This window comes from Danio rerio, chromosome 16 (assembly GCF_049306965.1).
Source record: "Danio rerio strain Tuebingen ecotype United States chromosome 16, GRCz12tu, whole genome shotgun sequence".
NCBI classification, from domain to species: domain Eukaryota; kingdom Metazoa; phylum Chordata; class Actinopteri; order Cypriniformes; family Danionidae; genus Danio; species Danio rerio.
The window spans coordinates 40,836,529-40,860,815 of NC_133191.1; the positions used below are offsets into that span (position 1 = coordinate 40,836,529).

Here is a 24,287-nt window from a genome sequence, read left to right on the forward strand (position 1 = left end):
TTAGAACTGTTACTTTCTGACCTTATGTCCTATGAATTTATTTCAAATTGTTATTTCAATCTTTCCTTTAACTATAAATCATTTTTCTAGATTTGAATTTTTCCAGTTTTCACTATCCAATATTGATTTAGGCCATTCACAATACAATTATGTTAAGATTTTCCTTTACTTGATTTGAACTTAAATACTTAGTTCCATTCTTATTTATTCTCCAAATTATGTATTGCCTTATCAAAAGCTTTTTCTTTAGTCACCACCCTGCATTGTAATTTATCCTTCTATGTTTAAGGAACTTTTATTAAGCCTACTGAAACTTAAACTCAAATTATTTACCATTCATCATAATATATAATTTCATCATTTAAAGTTTCACCTTAAAATTACCTTATAACACTTTTTTTTTTTTTTTTTTTTTTTTTACAAATTTGCATGATAATAATTTCTCTAAAATTGACAGGAGTCTGATTTGATACAAGAATGGGTAGCTAAACTTTTGTTCTTAATTTTCCTTCTGTAATGCTTGAACGTAATTTGGACTAGGAGCTACTTTGAGATGGACTGTCAGGCTATCCCCCCTCGCAACCTGAGACAACTAGCTCCAGATTGGTGCAACAGTCTTTTCTATGTTGTCCTGAACTTCCTTCATATCAGGGCACAGTGTTTCCCCCTCTCTCTTTGGGCTGGCTTCTTTCTTTGACTCAGCTGATGTAAAGTTCTGGTGGAGAGTTTTTTCTTTTTGATCAGTTCATCAGTCTCTTGTTAGTGTCTCTTTTGAATGTCTCTGAACAAATGTAGCTTTTTCAGTCCTCAGTAAATCCTGGGCAAAAAGTTCATGTCAAAAGTGTCCACAGCCATTTTGCTTTGTGTTTTTTCACACACCTTTCCATTTGCCAGTATACTCAGAGATGTCTGGTAGGTACGAGACTACAGTCCCCCAAAGTTCATCCATACGTCCTCTTAATTAATATATATAGAATTTAGCTCATGACTTAATAAATTATTTTTTTTCCCATTTTTTTCCTTCATCAAATAAAGACTCCTTTTATCCAATTTTTTTTAATTAATTAATTTATTTATCTATTTTTGTTTGCTGTTTAACAACTTATTTTTTCTAATTCTCAATCATTTTTATCATATGTAAATATGCTTAATTTTCTATTTGTTAAATGTTCTTATAATTAATTTCTTTGGCTTTAGATTGTGCTTCACTTATTTTTCCTAATCTTATTCTAGTTTTTCCTCACTAGTTACATTACATCTTACACTATTTTAATTTCTCTAACATTTCCATACCTGTTTTAATTCAACAGTACTATATGGTGGCCTAATGTCTAATATACCTGTTCAAAATCCTTACTGCAATAGCTTCAAGTTCATAGTACTATTTTACCTCTACATGTTTGTTTACTTTAAGCATTTTTCCTATCTGAAATGCAATTTTTAATTCTCAATTACCTTTTAAGTACATAAAATATGAACTATATAATTTTTGAACTCACTATTATGTTCTTTCATTTCTCCTCAGTGTCTATGCTTTACATCTGACTCGCTGCTTTTACTACAAATAGCTGTTGGCTCAGATGACAGCCTGTAGCTGACTTTAAAACAGATGACAACAGTCAACTTACTCCACAACAATTTTTCATTGCACTTAAACATAATTTTATCTTTTAAAGCCAAATCTTAGTTTCTTTTAAATGTTACTGTTTTTTTCTAATTTTTATTTTATCTGTTTAATATATATATATATATATATATATATATATATATATATATATATATATATATATATATATATATATATTAAACATCTTCTCTTTTAATTCTATTAAACAATGTTTGGACTTCTTTTTTCTCCATTTTCCTATGCTTCTTTTCCCTTTTTAAAAATTAGCATTTTTGTCTCTTAGATTTTCCTAATTCATTTTTCTTTAAACTTATTTTCCTTAAACATTTGATCATTAACTCTTCAATTAATCCATATTTATTAAAGTTTTCTCTTCTAATTCTTTATTTACTCAAATCATCAACTTATCTATTTTTATTCATACTGATTTAGTAAATTTATTTCCTGATCAATATAACTATTAATCTCCATATGTAGATATTTCTATGCTTCAATTTTTGAATTTCTTAATATTTATTAGTCTAACTTCCAGTTGCATTTTTATTAACACTTTTTATTTATTAAATCTTATTCTATCATTAATATTTTCTTATTTCATTTATCTTATTCATTACTTTATAATATTTCTATTTATTTAATACCTTATAATATATCTTTACTCTTTAGCTTCTATCTGTCCTGTGAAACTTTTGTTTTTAAAATAGACAGATTCTTACCACTCCTGAAGCAGACCTTCTTCCAGACTGTCGACATGTCAGGAATTTCAGTCCCCTCTCTGCCTATAGTTCATACTTAAAAACACTTCAAACACACAGAGATTATTCAGAAAAATGTTTAACTATATTCTTCTTTTTAGTCTGTGTCTTTCAAATGCAATATGATCTCAATTAACTTTATTAGGCTTAAACCTCCTCTGTATCACAATCTCTTCCCTAAACTGCATCACTCTCTATCTTATTGTTCTTAAATCACACAACATATGCAATCCTTCTTTTATATTATAATATAAAACGATAATTCTTTTAAACTCACTCTTATTGCAAACATACTTTTAAGCACAATCATACTTCTCACTCAGTCTAACTCATCTCTTACACTGTGTAACCTGAACCTCACCTCTATTCTAGTCTCTCTAGATCAAAGTTGAAGGCTTCTAAGCACCCCAGCAACATAGACAAATACACAACTACTTACAATTACATAAATACACCTCACTCCTCTTGAGTGACTTGTCCGAGCAGCCTCTAACCTTAGAGCTATAACCACAGAATTCTCCACTACACTCCTCTTGAGTGACCTGTTACTTCTGCTCCCGTCTTTACTGTTCTTCAGTAAAAATAGCATTTCACAGGATTTGTGCCTTTTTTCCCCCAGCCTCCTGAATAATAATATTTATCATTATTAAAACAGAACGGGTACTCCGAGGTCTTTGCGCGCTTCTCTCTATACCTTAATCTGTTTTAACTTATTAACTGTCACCACACTTTAAGAACTTCCTCTTAAAACTTAAAAATGCTCTATGCATATTCTTCATAATATTAAAAAATTTCCCAAACATGAGTAACAGTTACTAGTTAACGTTTATCCTATCCGTCAAGGCCCTCTTAGGAAAACACAGATCATTTGCATGCAAATTGTTATTTTCTCCTGGTATTCAAAACCCCTTTGTTTTCCTTTTATATCTTTACTTTTACTTTTTTAGTTTTACTTGTAGTTCGTTATAGCTGGAGAAACAGTTCAAGTGACTTTTTTACCGTTACAAGCAGGTCCTTGGTAGAAAAAACACAAACGTATAAGCTTAAAATTGCTTACCGTTTTTTATCGTGGCCACATATTTGTGTTTTTCCTCCAAGCCCCAGCATGTCCAGTGTCACCCGTTCGTCTCTGTCCAGCCCCACGTTGGGCGCCATTTGTGGTAAATATTGACTTCTCATTAATTACAAATTATCAGACCAGAGGTTTTGAATATCAGAAAATAGACTTTCTTCTCCATAATAAAGCCGAGAAAGAGCAGAGCAGACCCCAGAGCATTCTGAAGTCTCTCCTGGACACCTTCCAAAGTCTCTCCTGCACCTTCTAAAGTTTCAGTGTGTTTGTTACAATTTTTATACAGGATTATTTGACACACCCCTAAGTCTCTTTTTAACTCTTGACCATTTTTGAATAGGTTTTTAGTCTAAGGGGTCCTGCTATTCTTGGCTCTCAGCCCACTAGCTCATGTCAACAGAGATGTTACAGGTCTATGTCAGCAAAGTATAGATGCAACTTATGCAAAGGAACTAAGTGTTTACATACATTGTCATGATAGGATAATAACTTGATAATATGTTACTCATTCTAACTTCTGACACATATAGCTTCATAGAAGTATTTAACATAAATAATCAGTGCTTTACATATTCAGTTATTCTACACAATCAGTCACTCAGCCTTCTCCTAGTGTTGCTCCTGTGCAGGCATACTCATCTTACACAGACATATCACTGTATTTTTAACACAGGCTGGCATGTTTGCTGCAAACACTACATACATTTTGAGAAGAGAAAATTAACTGCTTTACACTTAGAAAATACTTCATACAGAGAGAATAGAAATCTTCTTCAGTGTGACCTAGTTTTTTATTGAATATAGACTCCGACTGAGCAGATAGAACAGGCACTTAGCAGGTAACCGAAATGACATCTCTGATGAAGACAGTGCATCTGCAACAACAGCACTAGTAAGAAAATATAAAGAAATCCTATTTTTTCCTATTTAATTTTATTTAATTCAGAAGAAAATTAACTTGTTTGAATTTATTTTTTATATAGTTTTATATTTGTCTTTATTTCTTTACTCATTTGTTAATAGAAGATTCCAAAGCTTTCTGCCTTGAGGAGCTGTTTGCTGTGGAGGACATGGCAATTGAAGCAAGAATGCAGACCAGCGTCAGCAGCACTACAGAGGAGATATAGAGATAATAAATAAGTACAGACTGCTTCCGTCTACACTGTCCTCAGTAAGTCCAGTAACCTGGTGGTGGGACATAAATGACACTCTGCCAATGCTTTCAGAATTGGCATCAAGGTATCTTTGCATGCAAGCATCATCCACAACCTCAGAGCGTACATTTTCCACTGCTGGGGACATTATCAGCCAGGAGCGGGCTTGTCTGTCTCCTGAAAAAGCAGACATGCTCATTTTTCTGAAGAAAACTGTTGAGTAATTTCAGTTGATCCTAAAACATTAGTTCACCAAAAAATGAAAATTCTGTCATTAATTACCCTAATGTTGTTCCAAACCCATAAGATCTTTGTTTATCTTCAGAACACAAATAAAGATCATTTGGACTTAATCCAAGAGCTTTCTGATCCTCCCATAGATTTACTGGATAAGCATTTATCAATGCCCCGAAAGGAACCAAAAACATAATGTGGCGAGTAGGGTTGGGCATCGTTTGGGTTTTTTCGATACCGGTGCCTAATCGATACTTTTAAAACGATACCGGTGCCAAAACGGTGCCTGAATCGATACTTTTTAGCCCCAAAATGATGGTGGATGACTCTACAAAATAATTTTATTTGACAAAATATTTTTAAAAATAATTTTAACAGAACAATATGATTACAGTTTAAAGTAAACATAAATTCATACTGTATTACATTAATACATTTCCTTTGATCATTTGTTGGTGAGCATGAATTTAAGATTTGCATTATGAAATTACATTAGCTTACTATTAACCTGTGGGGGCGGGCAGGGGCCACGTACTTTTAGGAGCACATTTTAACATATATATCACAAAATACTTAACATTATTCATAGTCATTTTTGTTCATGCATCACTCTGCAGTCTTCATAAACAAGATAATTAAATAACTTAAACTCAAAATAATCTTCCTTGTTTATTTATTTGACAAGTAACGTTATACGGGTGTTGGAGAACACATTTCTAGCATTCAAGTACATCAAGGCACATTGCTGCACCTGTAAACTTTAACAGGCCTACAGCTGAAGTCGATTTATTTTGCCCTCCCATTCATTTACAATAATGTTTCTGAAAGTGTTTACACTGTTTCCTAAAAAATAATTATTCTGGAGTAATAATAAGTGCTATTTTTTATTGTTTATTTCGTGCATTAATAATGACCTAAACACATTGAATGACAGTAAAAAGTAGCAATTTTACTCAATAAATGCGTTAAAAATATCAACTGATTTATATATAGTCATTCAAATGAACTTAAAACGATAAAAAACTGCAACAAACATTTATTTAGGCCCGAACTACAAAACCAAATGTAAAACAATTTTAGTATCAGTTTTGCTTAAGTTGCACGCTAGTGTTGCAGGAGAGGGGAGTGGTCGGTTTAAGACTAGCTATTTACGGGAGTTGTAGTCCATAGCGAAGTGTATTGTGGGTAGTGTAGTTCGACACGCATGCTGGATGATGTGAGCTCGCTGTGTGCTGTGCTGTGCTGCTGAAACTGAGGAAGAAAGTTTTACTCGGCTTTGTTTTATGTTCACTCAAGTTATTCCACCCGAGAGCTGTTCATAACTAGATAGAATAGACATAGAGATAGATTGATCTCTGCAGAAGCTGCCGGAGAGCTGCGCGCTGCAGACGCAGCTGGTGTGAAAGGCAAACGGCTGTGTGCTGCTTCTGCTCTCCATACGCGCTGCTCATGCGCTACTTTCGCTTGTGGTGTGAAACAGGCGTAACGTCCTTGCTGCAGCACCAAAATTAGGCACTGAAATTCATACGCTGATTTAATAATGGTACGTATCGGTTACCTAGCAGGTTTCGGTACCCAATCCTAGTGGCGAGTATGCTGATGCCACGTCGCCTTGGTCCCGGATTAACCCCAGCTGTCACTTAATCAGCACGGATCGATCCCAGCTGGAGCTCATCAGCAGACACTCGTATAAGCCATCCCCAAACACAAGGAAGACGAGCTTCATTTCACTCAATAGCCGCATTTCCACTATCGGGCCAGTGCGAGCCAGGGCTTTAATCGGGCCGGGCCGGGCCAATAGCCCGGGAGGTTGAGAAATGAGACCGAAATCATGTCGCGTTTCCACTGTCGGGCTAGTAGCTCATGTCGTAAATATTGACTTCTCATCAATTACAAATTATCAGACCAGAGGTTTTGAATATCAGAAAATAGACTTTATTCTCCATAATAAAGCCGAGAAAGAGCAGAGCAGACCCCAGAGCATTCTGAAGTCTCTGTGTTGCTCCTGTGCAGGCATACTCATCTTACACAGACATATCACTGTATTTTTAACACAGGCTGGCATGTTTGCTGCAAACACTACATACATTTTGTGAAGAGAAAATTAACTGCTTTACACTTTGAAAATACTTCATACAGAGAGAATAAAATCTTCTTCAATCCCTCCTCTTAAGACTTTAGTCTTAATATTATTGTCTTTTAACCCCAAAGTGCAATTTCATAATCCAGTTCTCTTAATTACCTCTATCTAGTGTCTGATATTAGCCACATAGCTGTTATCAATTGACTAGATTATACCACTGTACTTTGACAGAAGTCCAGCCAAACATCTTCCCTTTCTTTTTTGATTTGAAGGAAGTAAAAGACTACTCTCTTTTTCTCTTAACACATCAAAGACAACAATGTTTTAAGCATAAGTATTCAGTTGGTTCAGTGCTAGCTGCTAGTTTTCACACTCATGTAGAATATACTGAAGTGATATTATATATAGGTACCATGAAAGCAATATGCAAACAAAATCAATATGCAAATGTAAAAAGCATCAAATGTTGATCTTGATCTTTGCTCATCCTTGTTTCTCTTCTTCTGAGCTATCAGCATCTTCACTTGACTTTAATAGATGTTAATGGAGATGTGTGGTTGAGAGTCTGAGTTCTGGAATCTGCAGTTGTGCATTCATCATCCCTTGATTTGTGGCACTTCTGTATGTGGTATTCAGGCACATTATTAGAATCACTCTTTTCTTTGCTCTGATAAACTCTTGCTTCCACACGTGGCACTTAGTAGTTAAGAGCTTTGGAATATTCAGGCTCCTCTGTTTCCAGTCAGCTTTCCTTTGCTGGAGTTGTTCCCTTTCGCTCCTTTGAGGCATTGGTACCTCATCAATGGCATCCCCTTTGGCAGCTGTTGGATTTCATCCAGATATGGTCCTTTATATAGTAATCCAGATATAGTAACCCTCATCCAGATATGGTCCTTTCCTCCTGAGCTCCCCAGAGCATCCACAGATAGACTCGATCAGCTGGACCAATTGGACCTTATATCTCTGCTCTCTCACATGGCTCCTTTCTGGTTTCCTGCACAGATATCGCTTTGCACATAGCAATTATTTGTTTCTTCATAAAAGTCCCTACTATATTAGACATCTTTGCAAACCATTCCAAGAGGTTATGTGCATGGTTATATGTGAGATTATATGCCAGGTTTTATGCAAAGTTTCATGTGGTTTCTTGCAAGGGTCATGCGGTTTCTTGCAAGGTTTCTTTCAAGGGTCGACCCAATAGCAGTTCATGCGATGCGGTGTTAGATGCTTGTTTCTGTCAGTTTCCATGCCATCACTCACCAATGCACTTGTAAACACATTAATCCCATTAAGTTTATTATTTTCAAATATTTCATTGAGCGTTGGTCTTGATGGATCATCTTCATCTCTTTCAGCCATTTCTGGTAATTGAGCATAATACAATTACTCTCTCTTTTGCTTTATTCATAATTTTTCATACTTCTTTAGATGTTTTTATTTATTGATCATTCATTAACTTCATGAATGCAAACCCATTATGAACTTATTTCTGAAGGCATTTCGAAATTTAGGAAAGACTTCTCTTGTCACAGATGTAATAACTGTTCCTGCTTCATAATTTGCTTCTAGTATTACTCCAATCATCTACTCATCATAGTTTCTTAACAGTGCTTGTTTACAGAATAATTCTCTATCTAGTCAACACCAAAAACAGTCATCATCTCACTGTTTGGAGCAATGGTCTCCACTCAAGTCTTTTAATTGAACTAGAGCTCTGTGAAGCTGTAGATAATTCAATCATCCACATATTGTGACAGTGTCCATACTATGATCTTCTCCCTTATTATAACCCTTTATGCATTCTGGTGTATACAGTATATGCTATTCACCAAGCTACACAAGTACAAACAAGTTTCTACCCTCCTCTGGTAGTTACCTAAAATAAACTCAATAGAAACCAAACCACTTGAAATATTTATCATCCAAAAGAACATATCTTTACATACAATATTAACTTCAGCTGGAAAATCTTTTCTTATTGATTTTCTTAAATCATAACCTAAACATTAAGCCTCTTTTATCTGTCTTGATTAACCATTTATTTTAACTATCAAATTAACTTCAATTAAATATTATTAGTTACTTATAATTTATTACTACTTTAAATTTAAATAGAAATGTCTAGGACAGATTGCATATTACATTATCTAGATGTTTCTATTAGTGCTCCTATTTTTACACAAACTTTTCAATAGTGTTTAATACCTATTTCAGCATTTAGTGGTTTTCTTTATGGGCAAATCTACATCTGATTTAATTTTAACCCTGACTATGCTGGCTGATTTTATCTGCATCTCAGTCCTGTAATGACAATCATTTAGTTGGAATTTGACACTTCTTTCTTTTACTAATCAATTTTCAGAGCTATATATTAATTCCTTTTTCGTCCTAATTTATGGTACTGTCTTTTGGCTAACATTTATTTCTTAAGGCATTCTCATTAAACTAGTTGTTCATACAATTTTGATGCACTTTTTTATCAGCTGACTAAAACTTACTGTATGTTTTGTAAATTTCTCTTTGCTCTGTTTTAACTATTATTCCTTAATATTTTTTTTCAAATTATTTTTCACATATGTTTTCATGTGAAACAATATCTTTTTCTTAAACACTTTTCTCTTTCAATTTTTCTTATAGTAATTTAGAACTGTTACTTTTTGACCTTATCATGTCCTATGAATTCATTAAAATTGTTGTTTCAATCTTCTCTTTAACTATAAATAATTTTTCTAGATTTGAATTTTTCCAGTTTTCAATATCCAATCTTGATTTAGGTCATTCACAATAATATTATGCTTAGATATTATTGCCTTATCAAAAGCTTTTTCTTTTTCTTTAGTTAGTCTGCTGCATTGTAATTTATCATTCTATGTTTAAGGAACTTTATGATTAAACCAATTGAAATTTAAACCTAAATTATTTAACATTCATCATAATATATTATTTAACAATACACATTTAAAGTTTCATCTTAAAATGTAGCTTTTTCAGTCCTCAGTAAAACCTGAGTATGCAGTGCCTGCATCACTGCTGTAGCATGTCACAAGTGTCAACAGCCATTTTGCTCATTGTGTTTTTCAAACACCTTTCCATTTGCCAGTGTACTCAGAGATGTCTGGTAGGTACAAGACTACAGTCCCCCAAAGTTCATCCCTATGTCCTCTTAATTTATATATATAGAATTTAGCTCATGACTTAATAAAATATATATATATATATTTTTTTTTTTTCCATTTTTTCATTCATCAAATAAAGACTCCTTTTGTAGTTTAACAACTTATTTTCTCTAATTATTTTTCATTCTCAATCATTTTTATCAAATGTAAATATGCTTAATTTTCTATTTGTTAAATGTTCTTATAATTAATTTCTTTGGCTTCAGATTGTGCTTCACTTATTTTTCCTAATCTTATTCTAGTGTTTCCTCACTAGTTACATTACATCTTACACTATTTTAATTTCTCTAACATTTCCATACCTGTTTTAATTCAACAGTACTATATGGTGGCCTAATGTCTAATATACCTGTTCAAAATCCTTACTGCAATAGCTTCAAGTTCATAGTACTATTTTAACTCCCCATGTTTGTTTACTTTAAGCATTTTTCCTATCTGAAATGCAATTTTTAATTCTCAATTACCTTTTAAGTACATAAAATATTAACTATATAATTTTTGAACTCACTATTATGTTCTTTCATTTCTCCTCAGTGTCTATGCTTTACATCTGACTCACTGCTTTTACTACAAATAGCTGTTGGCTCAGATGACAGCCTGTAGCTGACTTTAAAACAGATGACAACAGTCAACTTACTCCACAACAATTTTTTATTGCACTTAAACATAATTTTATCTTTTAAAGCCAAATCTTGTTTTCTTCAAAATGTTGCTGTTTTTTCTAATTTTTATCTTATATTACTTTATAATATATATTTTTAAACATCTTCTCTTTTAATTCTATTAAACAATGTTTGGACTTCTTTTTTCTCCATTTTCCTATGCTTCTTTTCCTTTTCAAAAATTAGCATTTTTGTCTCTTAGATTTTCCTAATTCATTTTTTTAAGCTTATTTTCCTTAAACATTTGATCATTAACTCTTCAATTAATCAATATTCATTAAAGTTTTTTCTTCTAATTCTTTATTTACTCAAATTATTAACATATCTTTTTTTTATCAATATAACTTAATTTTTTTCCTGATCAATATAACTATTAATCTCCATATGTAGTTATTTCCATGCTTCAATTTTTTTATTTCTTAATATTTATTAGTATAGCTTCTAGTTGCATTTTTATTAACACTTTTTATTTATTAAATCTTATTCTATCATGTATATTTTCTTATTTCATTTATCTTATTCATTACTTTATATTTCTATTTATTTAATACCTTATAATATATCTTTACTCTTTAGCTTCTATCTGTCCTGTGAAACTTTTGTTCTTAAAATAGACAGATTCTTACCACTCCTGAAGCAGACCTTCTTCCAGACTGTCGACATGTCAGGAATTTCAGTCCCCTCTCTGCCTATAGTTCATACTTAAAAACACTTCAAACACACAGAGATTATTCAGAAAAATGTTTAACTCGTATATTCTTGTTTTTAGTCTGTGTCTTTCAAATGCAATATGATCTCAATTAATTTTATGAGGCTTAAACCTCCTCTGTATCACAATATCTTCCCTCAACTGCATCACTCTCTATCTTATTGTTCATAAAATCACACAACATATGCAGTCCTTCTTTTATATTATAATATAAAACGATAATTCTTTTAAACTCACTCTTATTGCAAACATACTTCTAAACACAATCATACTTCTCACTCGTCCTAACCTCATCTCTTACACTGTGTAACCTGAACCTCACCTCTATTCTAGTCTCTCTAGATCAAAGGTGATAGCTTCTAAGCACCCCAGCAACATAGACAAATACACAACTACTTACAATTACATAAATACACCTCACTCCTCTTGAGTGACCTGTCCGAGCAGCCTCTAACCTTAGAGCTATAACCACAGAATTCTCCACTACACTCCTCTTGAGTGACCTGTTACTTCTGCTCCCGTCTTTACTGTTCTTCAGTAAAAATAGCATTTCACAGGATTCTTGCCTTTTTTCCCCCAGCCTCCTGAATAATAATATTTATCATTATTAAAACAGAACGGGTACTCCGAGGTCTTTGCGCGCTTCTCTCTACTTTATTAATCTGCTTTAATCTCTTAACTGTCACCACACTTTAAGAACTTCCTTTTAAAACTTAAAAATGCTCTAGGCATAATCTTCATCATTAAAAAATTTCCCAAACATGAGTAACAGTTACTAGTTAACGTTTATCCTATCCGTCAAGGCCCTCTTAGGAAAACACAGATCATTTGCATGCAAATTGTTATTTTCTTCTGGTATTCAAAACCCCATTGTTTTCCTTTTATATCTTTACTTTTACTTTTTTAGTTTTACTTGTAGTTCTTTATAGCTGGAGAAACAGTTCAAGTGACTTTTTACCGTTACAAGCAGGTCCTTGGTAGAAAAAACACAAACGTATTAGCGAAAATTGCTTACCGTTTTTTATCGTGGCCACATATTTGTGTTTTTCCTCCAAGCCTCAGCATGTCCAGTGTCACCCGTCTATCTCTTTCCAGCCGCACGTGCGGGCGCCATTTGTCGTAAATATTGACTTCTCATCAATTACAAATTATCAGACCAGAGGTTTTGAATATCAGAAAATAGACTTTATTCTCCATAATAAAGCCGAGAAAGAGCAGAGCAGACCCCAGAGCATTCTGAAGTCTCTCCTGGACACCTTCCAAAGTCTCTCCTGCTACTTCTCCTTTATTTATGTTTTTGACACACCCCTATGTGTCTCTTTTTAACTTTTGACCATTTTTGAATAGGTTTTCTAGTCTAAGGGGTCCTGCTATTCTTGGCTCTCAGCCCACTAGCTCATGTCAACAGAGATGTTACAGGTCTATGTCAGCAAATTATAGATGCAACTTATGCAAAGGAACTAAGTGTTTACATACATTGTCATGATAGGATAATAACTTGATAATATGTTACTCATTCTAACTTCTGACACATATAGCTTCATACAAGTATTTAACATAAATAATCAGTGCTTTACATATTCAGTTATTCTACACAATCAGTCACTCAGCCTTCTCCTAGTGTTGCTCCTGTGCAGGCATACTCATCTTACACAGACATATCACTGTATTTTTAACACAGGCTGGCATGTTTGCTGCAAACACTACATACATTTTGTGAAGAGAAAATTAACTGCTTTACACTTAGAAAATACTTCATACAGAGAGAATAAAATCTTCTTCACTCATAGCGCGTCACGCAAACACCGCCCACAGAACGTCCCCGAATCAAACGTCACACAACCCGCCCACTTCAGTGGGAATCAGGACAGGCAGATAAAGCACACCATAGAATCATCCCGAAACGAAACCATTAAAATGAAGACAACCGAAACAAACAAATGACACGTTACTGTACAGCATTACATGAAATGTCTATACGCACAGACCTGTGTATTTCCATTCATTACATTTTAGTCGCCGACCGACTGTTGGCATTGTGCATCGAGTGCTCTCGCCACTAACGGAGGGACCCAACACAGAGAGCGCACACATCCATAATATAAAGCCACAGAAATTCTCGTTTATAACTCGATATGGCATGTATTTTATAACATCCTCGTTTTGATAGACATCGTGTTAAGTGTTTCCGGCACAAGAGCGAGTAGCCTAATAAAATATAGCCATATTTGTTGCGCTCGGCAGCTATTCACTAAAGCTCTTCATTTAAAGTTTCATTTATAAATTTAACCACATCATATAAAAACATAAACAGTTGTTTGAGGATAAAGAACACATTTTGTGTTTGGACTTTCCCCCGATGCGTTTAAAGCAGCGAGCGCTGCGCAGGACTGAGTGACAGAAAAAAAGGTAGGAAAGATTCTGCTTTCACTCACCCAAATAATGCTCTGTTTGCGCGATTTGATTAATATCATCGCAACCAAATACTTTATAAATAATATTTCAAACCTTCTCCGGTGTTAATTGTTTTTAGAAAATATCGAAAATCTTTTTTTTCAGACAGGTCTTTGTAAAATGAAAGTTAGGATATAAGTGGCTTTAAAACGGTTTGATTTATGTATTGTATATAGGCTACCTACATATAGCTAGCTTTTGTTTATTTTATATTGGTTTATTTATTTAATGCGATTTATATATATATATATATATATATATATATATATATATATATATATATATATATATATATATATCCGATATTTGTAATTCTTTAAATTATATTTCAATATAGCTTAGGCTATTTTATCTAGATATGACACTATATTGTTTAAAGTCTATGAAAGTGGGCATGTAATTTGTTAAGTTTTATGTCTTTCTGTTGTATTTATATTGTGTATTATCTCCAAAATAAATACAGAAAAAAGCCGCTCGCGGCATAACAGAGCTGTGAAGGAGCGCTCTTGCCCGGTCTCACACACACATACAGGCATTTAAACGCGCACAAACAAACATTTTACCCTTGACAAAAACTCTGGAAAACCTTTACTGTCTGCTGTATCTTTAATATGGTGTAAAGATTATTATGCGTTATTGAAACATAAAGGAGAACGCAGCAAAGAACGTCACTATAAATTTAAACTACTTTATTATTTTATGCAGCAGCCTTACATTTAAAAGGGAAACATAAGGGTGATCATACGCAAAAAGACCCCAGACTATAAGGCTAGATGTTTTCTTTCCCTTATTTCTTTATTTGTTTGGCGCATGTGCTCATGTGCAACCAGAAAACTGCCCGCCTCTCCTTTCACTCCGCCCGAAGCCCCAGCTGGCCCTCCTTGGCCCAAGGTATTTGGCGGGCCTAATAAGGCCAGCCGCTGGCCTCAAGAAAGCCCCGCTTTGGCCCGATTAGGCCCCGGAAATGACAGTGGAAACGCGACTGGCCTTGACTTGCTCGCTTTAGGCGCGATAGTGGAAACGCAGCTAATGACTCCCTGTGCTAATGTCTGTGTCTCTCTGTCTCTCCTCTCTAGCGGACTCCAGCAGTTGACCGATCCTTCACCAGAACTCTCACTCAACCTCACATTCTCCCTGGAGCACCAGAGCACCTATCCACTGAAGAGCACCATATTCATCTCATTTCACGTACTTCACTATATAAATAAATCACCCTCCGGAGACCTGTTTGTAACACCAACGCTTTGTGTATGTGTTTTTCCTCTGACTCGCCACAATAGTCAAAATAAGTTCATGTGACATAAATTGTTCAATTATAATTATATGAAGCTAAACAAAAATAACTTTATTCTACAATTTATCTATGGGAGGATTAGAAAGCTCTTGGATTAAATGCAAAATATCTTCATTTGTAGATAATTAATGACAGAATTTCAGTTTTTGGGTGAACTAAACCTTTAAGCAGCTGTAAGCCTCACAAATACGTAAAATTAATTGACTGAAAACTGCTTGAACTTTATTAAAACTGTTTGCACTAATATATTGTGTTAACTACACAGAGGCATGCAGCAGTGGCAACGTCAAAAGAAAGCTTCCCCTAAATCGAGACTAAAGGTTACTTTCTTTGGGGAAGCAGGCACAGACTCTGGTGCCCTACGCAAAGACAGTAGCTAACAGGTCATAATAATTTCGAAGAGGAATTTCAGATCAGATTTCTTTAATTACAACGTCATTTCTGTTGTGCAGTAATGTTAGCAGAGATCGAAGACCGATTGTTCATCTGTGGTGCAGACAAAAGAGGAAAGAGTCCCCTCTACAGCATTAACAGCGTAGGTCAGAATTACTTCAGGTGTGCAGTTTTGATTACAGGCTGTGAATCACATGTATTACTGTTGAACTATTGATGTCACATGCACTAATTTACAGATATTCTTATTTACCTTTCGGGACCTTGAACATGACAGAAGAAGGTGAGGGAACAGACCCCGAAATGCAGACGAGCTGAAGGCCGATATCAAAGCAACTTGGGCTACAATAGTACCTCAACTTTGTCGAAGGCCGATCGCCTCCATATTGAGGACATAATACAGTACATTAACACATTTTTCAGAAGGCCAGCGTGTGTTTAAGAACTGTTTTATTGGTCAAATGAAATATGCTAATTTTGTGAAATACTGGATTTGAGTTTTTTCATGTTTATCCATAATCATTTAAATTGAAACAAAGGATTGAAATACTTCATTTTGTGTGTTGTGAACTAATAACACATAAGTTAAACTTTTTAAAACAAATTATTCCAATTTTTTTGGCACATACCTGTAGCCTGACCTGTCACCTAAAACGTTTTTGCCATGGCAAACCCTACCAGGAGCATCAGCCCCCAAAAACATAGCTGTAGGATCACTCAGGCAGTGTTTCAGACACAATTTTCTTATTGCTCCCTAATCTCAAAATCTGCAAGAGTAGAGTGATATGACGCGACCGCCATTTTTAAAAGTAAAATCGAATAGGAAGAAAATGGGAAGAAATCCAGAAGTATTGCTTGGAGTTACTAGGAACGTTGTGCACTTGGCTGTATATCTTATCAGGGAAGAGAACGTGACACAAATTTATCATTTCACTGCCTTCTGAGTGACCCAAAGGTCCGTTCTGAATGAACAGTGAAAATAAAAAGGGATGTCAGAGCTCATTTTCAGCTAAGTTAAGGAAAATGGCACTAGTTAGCTAACCTTTCCCAAACACATTTTAGATGCCATTTATCAAACTCGAGTTAATAAAACAGAAATGACTGGCCGTGAAGGTCATCAGTTCACCCACCGCTGTTTACTGAGTGCAAACACAGATGAGGGATCCACTTGATGACTCGAATGATCTTCGTGGCTGCTTCACGCTTCAGTGTTCGTGTGTCTGGGCCCTGTCATACACCCGGTTTAAGGTGTGATGCAACTGTTGTTTGCTAGTTTCAGCTGGACATTTTGACGTTTTGCAGCACGCTGTTTAAATAGCAAATACATTTGCGTACTGCTCTAAAAAAGGAGGTGTGCTGAGGCGCATTGTTGGCACTTTGCTATTTTGAGGAACTAAACTGTTCAATAGACCAGCTGAGAGGAGGTCTAAAGTCCAGCGCAGAGCGAGTCAGTTGTGCGTATTGCTTAAACATTGCTTAATACACACAGGATGTGCAGCAATTCGCAAATATCTTTACCAATATTATTTATTATATGCAGATTATATTTGTTTTATTAAAAACCAGCTTCGATTTGCCCACCTGTCAACTCACCGGGTTACATAGGCTGAAGCAGGCAAGCCCCCACAGTGTTTACCTGCTGCCATGAACTGAAGTCTAGGAGGTCTTGAGTGTGTTACTCTTAAAGAGACTGTGATGTTGTTTGATGCCTAATCTGCTTTTAATGGGTTACATTAAACTCACTGAATGATATTAAAGTGATGTTTACACACTATTTCTGCATTTTGAAATATCAGCAACAGCTTGAGGTTTGTGTTGTCAATGCAATGTTTACAGTTCTGGTCTTATACTTCTGGGTTTCTTCCCACTGCAGCCTCGCTTTGGTTCTTCAAAATGGTGACTGCGTGAAATAAGCGTATGGCAAAAATCGTATTAGCAGTGTGGTGCAAAATGTCTTTATTTATAGTGCCCTGACCTTTTAATAGCAGGGGAACTGCTATAGAATGTCTCGTACCATCACAACGGTCAAGTATGTTTGACATGCTTTTCTCTCTATTTGCCACTTGCTTTTCTTTTCTTTTGCTGCCTGCTGTTCATTCAATCAACAAATTGCAACCAGTCAAGCACCAAAATCAACTTTCACTTCAAGTTGAGCGAAACCCTCTTTCGCTTGTATGAAACGCGCACTGTCATTGGACAGAAAGAAAACCACAGCTGATTAAAGCGGGAGTTTGAAGATCAGCAAAGTGACTCAGATGACAGGGACTCATTAGCTTTAGCTGATTTCTGTTGTAGAATTTCTCATCTGGGTTATCACTGTCTGTAGAGAAACGTTTTGCAGTTGAGGGGTGACGTTACTGCTGTCTGAATGTCCATCATCATCAGTCAGTCAAGTAGTCTTTATACATTTCCCGAAGGCGATTTGGTTGCAGCATACACGCATGTCACACATAATACTCAAAGCACATAATACAATACAAAATTCTAGCCTAAATTCAAAAACGTTACAGCTGAGGGGATGAATGAAAGTTTAAACTGATTTGTTTTACTAATAGGAGTTCTGTAACGATTACTTAAAGGGAGAAGATAAAACTCGTGGTGCATGAACAAACATGCATGGCCCGAGGGGTCCATTCCTCCTCCTCATCTTCCCTTAACTGCGCTATGGCACTTTAATTGCCGACTATTATTATGTTTATGACATTTTAACGACACTTTTTTTCTATTTTTCCCCCCTCTTTTGTTTTTGACACCTAAAAATACACAGACATTGTTGATAGTTCACCGGTTAGGAATTATTGTAAAAATACCCATAATCTATTTTAAGATGCCATTTAATGTCACTAATTAGATTCATTTAATCATTCAAATGTTCTGTGTTTGCATTGTAGTAGGTATGGATTGTATAGATGACATTACACGAATCTGACATGACTGTTCGGGATTGAATAATGCACCTTTTACACCTGTTGGGTCAAATCTGCATTTTCAACATAATTTATTTGTAACATAAAGAATGAATTATTAAGTAATTATGCTTAGTTTCAATCAAGAAAACCTTTATTTAATACAATTAGTAACATTTACAGTTGTATTCTTACTATAACATCTTGAATTTAGCGAACAGTTTCCAGCCAAAATGCATGCGAGCAACTCAATGAGCGCGGACATTTTGGAAAGGTCAAAAAAGCTCTTCCACTGCCTGCAGTGTCATTAAAATCCACAAGAGGGCAAAATACACGTATCAAAGTATATACAGCAGGCTTTCAATCAAACGAATGCTCAGGTTTATAATATACAGATCTTATAAACTTGTGTATTAAAGATAATACGCGCTGCTTTATAGGGTAAAGGTCACAGACCCTCGCGAAAGACGACTCGTTGCTTGGCAACAGCAGAACGCGTTCTAACGGTTGTAGAGGGTCTGCAGGCGCGCGCAAACTCAGCTTCAGTAATCTGCTGGAACAAGAAATGAAGGTTGATTGTAAAAGTTGTTCCGAGTCTCGGTCGATAAACACATCGAGCAAAACAGTTGAGCGATTTCAGAAGATGTCTACAAGACCTTTCGAGATTCTAGCGGAAATGGAAAGTTGTAAGACTTTGACGGGTAAGTCCAGACACTAAGAACACATGTGTTTCGTATTTGCCTGTTTTATATGTCAATTTTTGATACTAAAACTCTACTTTTACACTGTAAAATAACTTGTGTACTTATTTTGGATTAATAAATACAATCATACACTGCCGTAAGCCCGTCTGACAGTAGCTTTAACCCATTTGTGTGTACGTTCAGGTGTCTGTTATCCCGGCGCTGCTGTTTAGCCGAAATATGGCGATCATAACTCGATAACCTGACGGTACACAGAGGTGTTTTCAGAGCATAGTGAATATAAATGCAGATTCAGTGTTTTAGTGAACAACATCAGTCTATTTAATACAATAAACACCAGAGTAAAATGCAGATAACCTACTAACTCTTACTTGAGTCAGAGTCAAACTCTTCCTAACGAATATATAATGATATACAGGCGTGTAGCCAGCCTGGGGGGAAATAGGGCTTCTTTTTCTAAAAAAAAATGTGGACCTTTTTGTATTTATTCGCCTTATGTTTCTCTTAATAATGATATTATAATACTGCATTTTAGTGACATTTTAAGCACTGCTTTTAGCTGGATTAGCTTGATGGATGGTCATCATAATAGCACTTTAAGATACCAAAAAAAAACTGTTTGCTAAATATAAAGAATTAAGAAATATGAAAAAAAACTTATTTTAAAAATACAAATTATTATAACCTCCTGGGGCTGGAGTGTCCACATATGTGGACGGCACATTTAAGCTCTTAAGTGGCTATTTAAAATACTTTGAATGTTTTATATTTTCTTACAGGCATACATTGTCATCCTGCAACTGTTTTCAGCATATGAAATGTCCCAAACCCTATTCTGAACTTTCAGAAATTGGGGTAAAATTTGTTTTTACCCTCTGGTAGTCATGTTGCTATGTTATATATGCATTCAAAAACATTCAGGAAAGGGTTTTATGTAAATTCAGACCACGAGTCCACATATATGGACACCATGTTTCTCTAAAAGTACATCATATCAAAAGATGATACTTAGATTTTTATTCTACTTAGGTTCCAATAAGCCCAAATAGCAAATAGAAATAAAAAAATGCATGTAAAAATCATCTTGGCCCTTAAGAGGATATCATATATAATTTAAAAAAAAGAGTTAAAGTTTTAAATGAAAAAAATTGTGGTCTTTTGTCATTTAATGAGAAAATAAACTGGCAAGCACATTGAACTTTCCTCAGTCAGAATTCGTCCTTCTAAAACATAATAATATTAATAATGCAGAGCTTCACTTTTTGAAGGTTTATGGATAACAAAAATAGCCCAATTAGTATTAATATTACCTTGAACATGGGCCGCTTTTGGCTTCAAAACCTTCATAGTGTTTTTTTTCTTCTTCAAGAATAAGGTCCAAGATTCAGAATAAACGTTGGGCTACTTGTAGTGAAAGATGACTTCACTTTTGTCATATTGTATGTTGTCTTGCTGGATGAGGATGTTTGACTCATGAAAAATATTAGTTTGCATACTGATTAGCTGAAGTCACACTGATGTGACGTCAACAGATGATTCGGCTTTTTTCAACAGGTTATTTTCACAATTTATGATGGTGTAGGAGCCAAAATAGGACAAATGAGGTTATGTATAGGACAAATTCTGTACTATCCCCTCCCCCCACACTCTGGCTACGGGCCTGAAATATGACAGAAGCATGAAATTATTTACAAACTTGCTGCTGTAAATCTGAGTGTTTGATATTTATAATCTGCACCGCTAAGAACTTCATTTGACTATTTAAAAGGGGATTTTTTCTCAATGTTAGGATTTTTTAATGAAATATTGACAATAAAAATCAAGATTGAGATTTAGAGTTTATTGTTCGTTGTGTTTTAATCCACAGTAGGAGGAAGAGGAGTGAAGAGGAAAGCGGATGATGATTTTCACAGTATTTTAGGTGAAGGCAAACCATACGCTCTGCGGAAACGCATCAGAGTTGCAGAGCTGGAGAACACAAGAGACACAGAGATGAGCAGCTATCAAGAGAAAACCAGCTCAGGTGTGTCTCCATCAAAACTTGTACAGCTTCAGCACCATACATTTATCACCACTGAAGATTCTGAAACATGAAGCAGGGTGCAAAGTGTTTCACTCAGTTAGCTGCTAAATCCAGTGAGCATGCGGAGATTTTGGCCACTAGGCAACAATACAGTGTCTGGATCAAAGTGATTGATTTATCTATTATGGCCAAAATCAATACAATATTATATTATGATCATGCTCCATCAAGTTGAACACTTTCTACTGTAAACATGTCAGAACTCAGATGTTGATTTGAACTTAATTCGGCCACTTTAAAGGGGATTTTCTCAATCTTTATATTCTGAAGAGTGTATTGTTCATTGTGTTGTCATCCACATTAGGAGGAAGAGGAGTGAAGCGGAAAGCGGATGATGATTTTCACAGTGTTTTAGGTGAAGGTAAACCTTATGCACTGCGCAAACGCATCAAAGTTGCTGAGCTGGAGAACACAAGAGTGGACGCCGACACAGAGGCGTCCAGCTCAGGTCAGTCCACTCTTTATGACTGGAGAAATACTGGAAAACTGGAGCACTGCTGCCATTCGTTAAATCCCAGAGTAAAATAAATGCCAAATAATGAAATAATCGATTATTAATAATTCATTATTGACTGTAATCCACATCAGGAGGAAGAGGAGTGAAGCGGAAAGCGGATGATGATTTTCACAGTGTTTTAGGTGAAGGTAAACCTTATGCACTGCGGAAACGCATCAGAGCTGCTGAGACGTCCAGCGATGAGAACAGCAGCTCAGGTCAGTCTCCCGTTACAGAATCACAATTTTCTACAGTTTCATCACTTAAAATTCATAATACAGAGGCAAGCTGCAAAGTATTTTAATCAGTTAGCTGCTAAAGCAATGGCAGAAATACACGGTATGTGTGAAAATTATCCACTTTTATTTGTGCCAAAAAATCATTCAAATAGGGCGACGCGGTGGTGCTGTGGGTAGCATGTTCTCCTCACAGATAGAAGGTCGCTGGTTTGAACCTCGGCTGGGTCAGTTGGTGTTTCTGTGTGGAGTTTGCATGTTCTCCCCATGTTGGCATGGGTTCCCCCACAGTCCAAACTATTTTCTACAATGTAGATTGTGTCAAAGCAGCTTAACATAGAAGTTGTAGTAAATTGAAACTGTGTCAGTCCAGTTTTCAGAGTTGAAAACAAACGTGAAAAAGCTTCATTACTGGCATAAAAAATAAATGATTCTTAAGATTAGGAGTGTATTGTTCATTGTGTTGTCATCCACATTAGGAGGAAGAGGAGTGAAGCGGAAAGCAGATGATGCTTTTCAGAGTGTTTCTGGTGGAGGTAAACCATCTGCCCACCGGAAACGCATCAGAGTTGCTGAGCTGGAGAAAACAAGTGTAGACGCCGACACAGAGGCGTCCAGCTCAGGTCAGTCCACTCTTAATGACTGGAAAACTGGAGCACTGCTGCCATTTGTTGAATCCCAGAGTAAAATAAATGGCAATATTGAAATAATCGATTATTAATAATTCATTATTGACTGTAATCCACATCAGGAGGAAGAGGAGTGAAGAGGAAAGCGGATGATGATTTGCAGAGTGATTCTGATGGAGTCAAACCATACGCTCTGCGCAAACGCATCAAAGCAGCAGAGACGTCCAGCGATGAGAACAGCCGCTCAGGTCAGTGTCCCGTCACTCTTCTACAGTTGCTGCTCTGTGCTGTCAAATAAAACACAAACATATTAAAACCTCGCTAAACAAACAGAGCAGAAATAGAGGATGTGTGACGTCATTAACATGAACACACACACTGGCTGTGTCTAAAATCACACGCTTCCATACTAAATAGTACATTAAGACAGTATGTGAGCCGAGTAGTATGTCTGACCTCACAGTATTTGACAAACAGCATGTGAGAAGTACCCGGATGACCTACTACTACTGGAGAGATTCTGAAGTGTGCATCCAGTGGACACTACACTGTCCCATAATGCACTGCGAGATCATTCATGAATCACTCCTCTAGTGGATTTTGGAGATTTTGATAATAAAAGTCTCACATAATGTGCCTTTAAACCTGTGAATGATGCAGTATTGTGCAAAGTATTTCTCAGTAGAGCTTCATGACAAAACATCTGGAAAGTAGTAGCACTGCTGCCATTTAAACAGATCCCCAAATACAATAAATGCCAATTAATGAAAGAACTGATCATTAATAATGCATTGTTGACTGGAATCCACAGAAGCTCCAAGAGCACTGAAGAGGAAGGCTGGATGTCTGGATCAGGACACAGTTGCTGCAAAACGAGTGAAAACAGCCCAGATCCAACATGGCGGCAGCAGCAAAACTGCAGCAGAAGACAGAAGCTCAGCTAAAGACAGCAGCTCAGCTAAAGACAGCAGCTCAGCTAAAGACAGCAGCTCAGCTAAAGACAGCAGCTCAGCTAAAGACAGCAGCTCAGCTAAAGACAGCAGCTCAGCTAAAGACAGCAGCTCAGCTGAAGACAGCAGCTCAGCTGAAGACAGCAGCTCAGCTAAAGACAGCAGCTCAGCTAAAGACAGCAGCTCAGCTGAAGACAGCAGCTCAGCTGAAGACAGCAGCTCAGGTTCGTCTTCTGCCGTAATGTTTTCTGTCTAATCTGCAGGGTTTTGTTTTATTTTTCAGAGTTTTACAGAATTTTCTCATGATTAGATTGAGCAGAAGAGTAACAGGAGTGAGCAAATGTCATAAATGTGATGTGTTTTTCTCCAGGATCTTTACTTGACAGATATGTGCTTGGGAAGAAGCTGGGAGAGGGATACCATGGCACTGTCTATCTGGCTACACGGAAATCTGACGGCCAGAAGGTAACATTCAATTTTCCTTTGTGTGTGTGTGTGTGTGTGTGTGTGTGTGTGTGTGTGTGTGTGTGATCAGACATCTCTCTGGTTGAATAAGTTTTGACTTTATGCTTTCTTTGCAGGTTGCCATAAAAATTGTGACTAAAAAGCTTCTGGGAACGCGGTACCCGATGGTAAGTTTGCATACTCTACTGAAAATATCTGAAGAGAA

General features: G+C 35.9%; 2 protein-coding genes across 20 annotated transcripts in view; one reads left to right on the forward strand and one right to left on the reverse strand.

Annotated features, from left to right (window-relative positions):
- The window catches only part of LOC101885829 (uncharacterized), a 123,768-nt gene that overhangs the window by 92,779 nt on the left and 6,702 nt on the right, over positions 1-24,287 (forward strand). For 4 of the 11 annotated variants that reach the window (XM_073926294.1, XM_073926296.1, XM_073926295.1 and 1 more), the window contains 6 exons: positions 21,895-22,020; positions 22,518-22,661; positions 22,790-22,915; positions 23,479-23,841; positions 23,988-24,082; positions 24,199-24,249. In XM_073926294.1, coding sequence (XP_073782395.1) covers positions 21,895-22,020; positions 22,518-22,661; positions 22,790-22,915; positions 23,479-23,841; positions 23,988-24,082; positions 24,199-24,249 — 905 coding nt within the window. Of the gene's footprint in view, positions 1-3,593; positions 4,347-4,477; positions 4,626-15,002; positions 15,175-15,485; positions 15,760-15,852; positions 15,897-19,118; positions 19,221-21,090; positions 21,247-21,610; positions 21,755-21,894; positions 22,021-22,517; positions 22,662-22,789; positions 22,916-23,478; positions 23,842-23,987; positions 24,083-24,198; positions 24,250-24,287 lie in introns of those variants that run through there. The other 7 variants (XM_073926298.1, XM_073926300.1, XM_073926301.1 and 4 more) reach the window with 7 other exon arrangements.
- The window catches only part of LOC141378260 (serine/threonine-protein kinase pim-2-like), a 74,045-nt gene that overhangs the window by 29,943 nt on the left and 19,815 nt on the right, over positions 1-24,287 (reverse strand). Inside the window, exon 4 of one of the 9 annotated variants that reach the window (XR_012392320.1) lies at positions 22,830-22,954. The exons of the other annotated variants lie outside the window; for them this stretch is intronic. The gene's annotated coding sequence lies outside the window, so the exon portion shown is untranslated. Of the gene's footprint in view, positions 1-22,829; positions 22,955-24,287 lie in introns of those variants that run through there. 9 annotated transcript variants of the gene reach the window in all.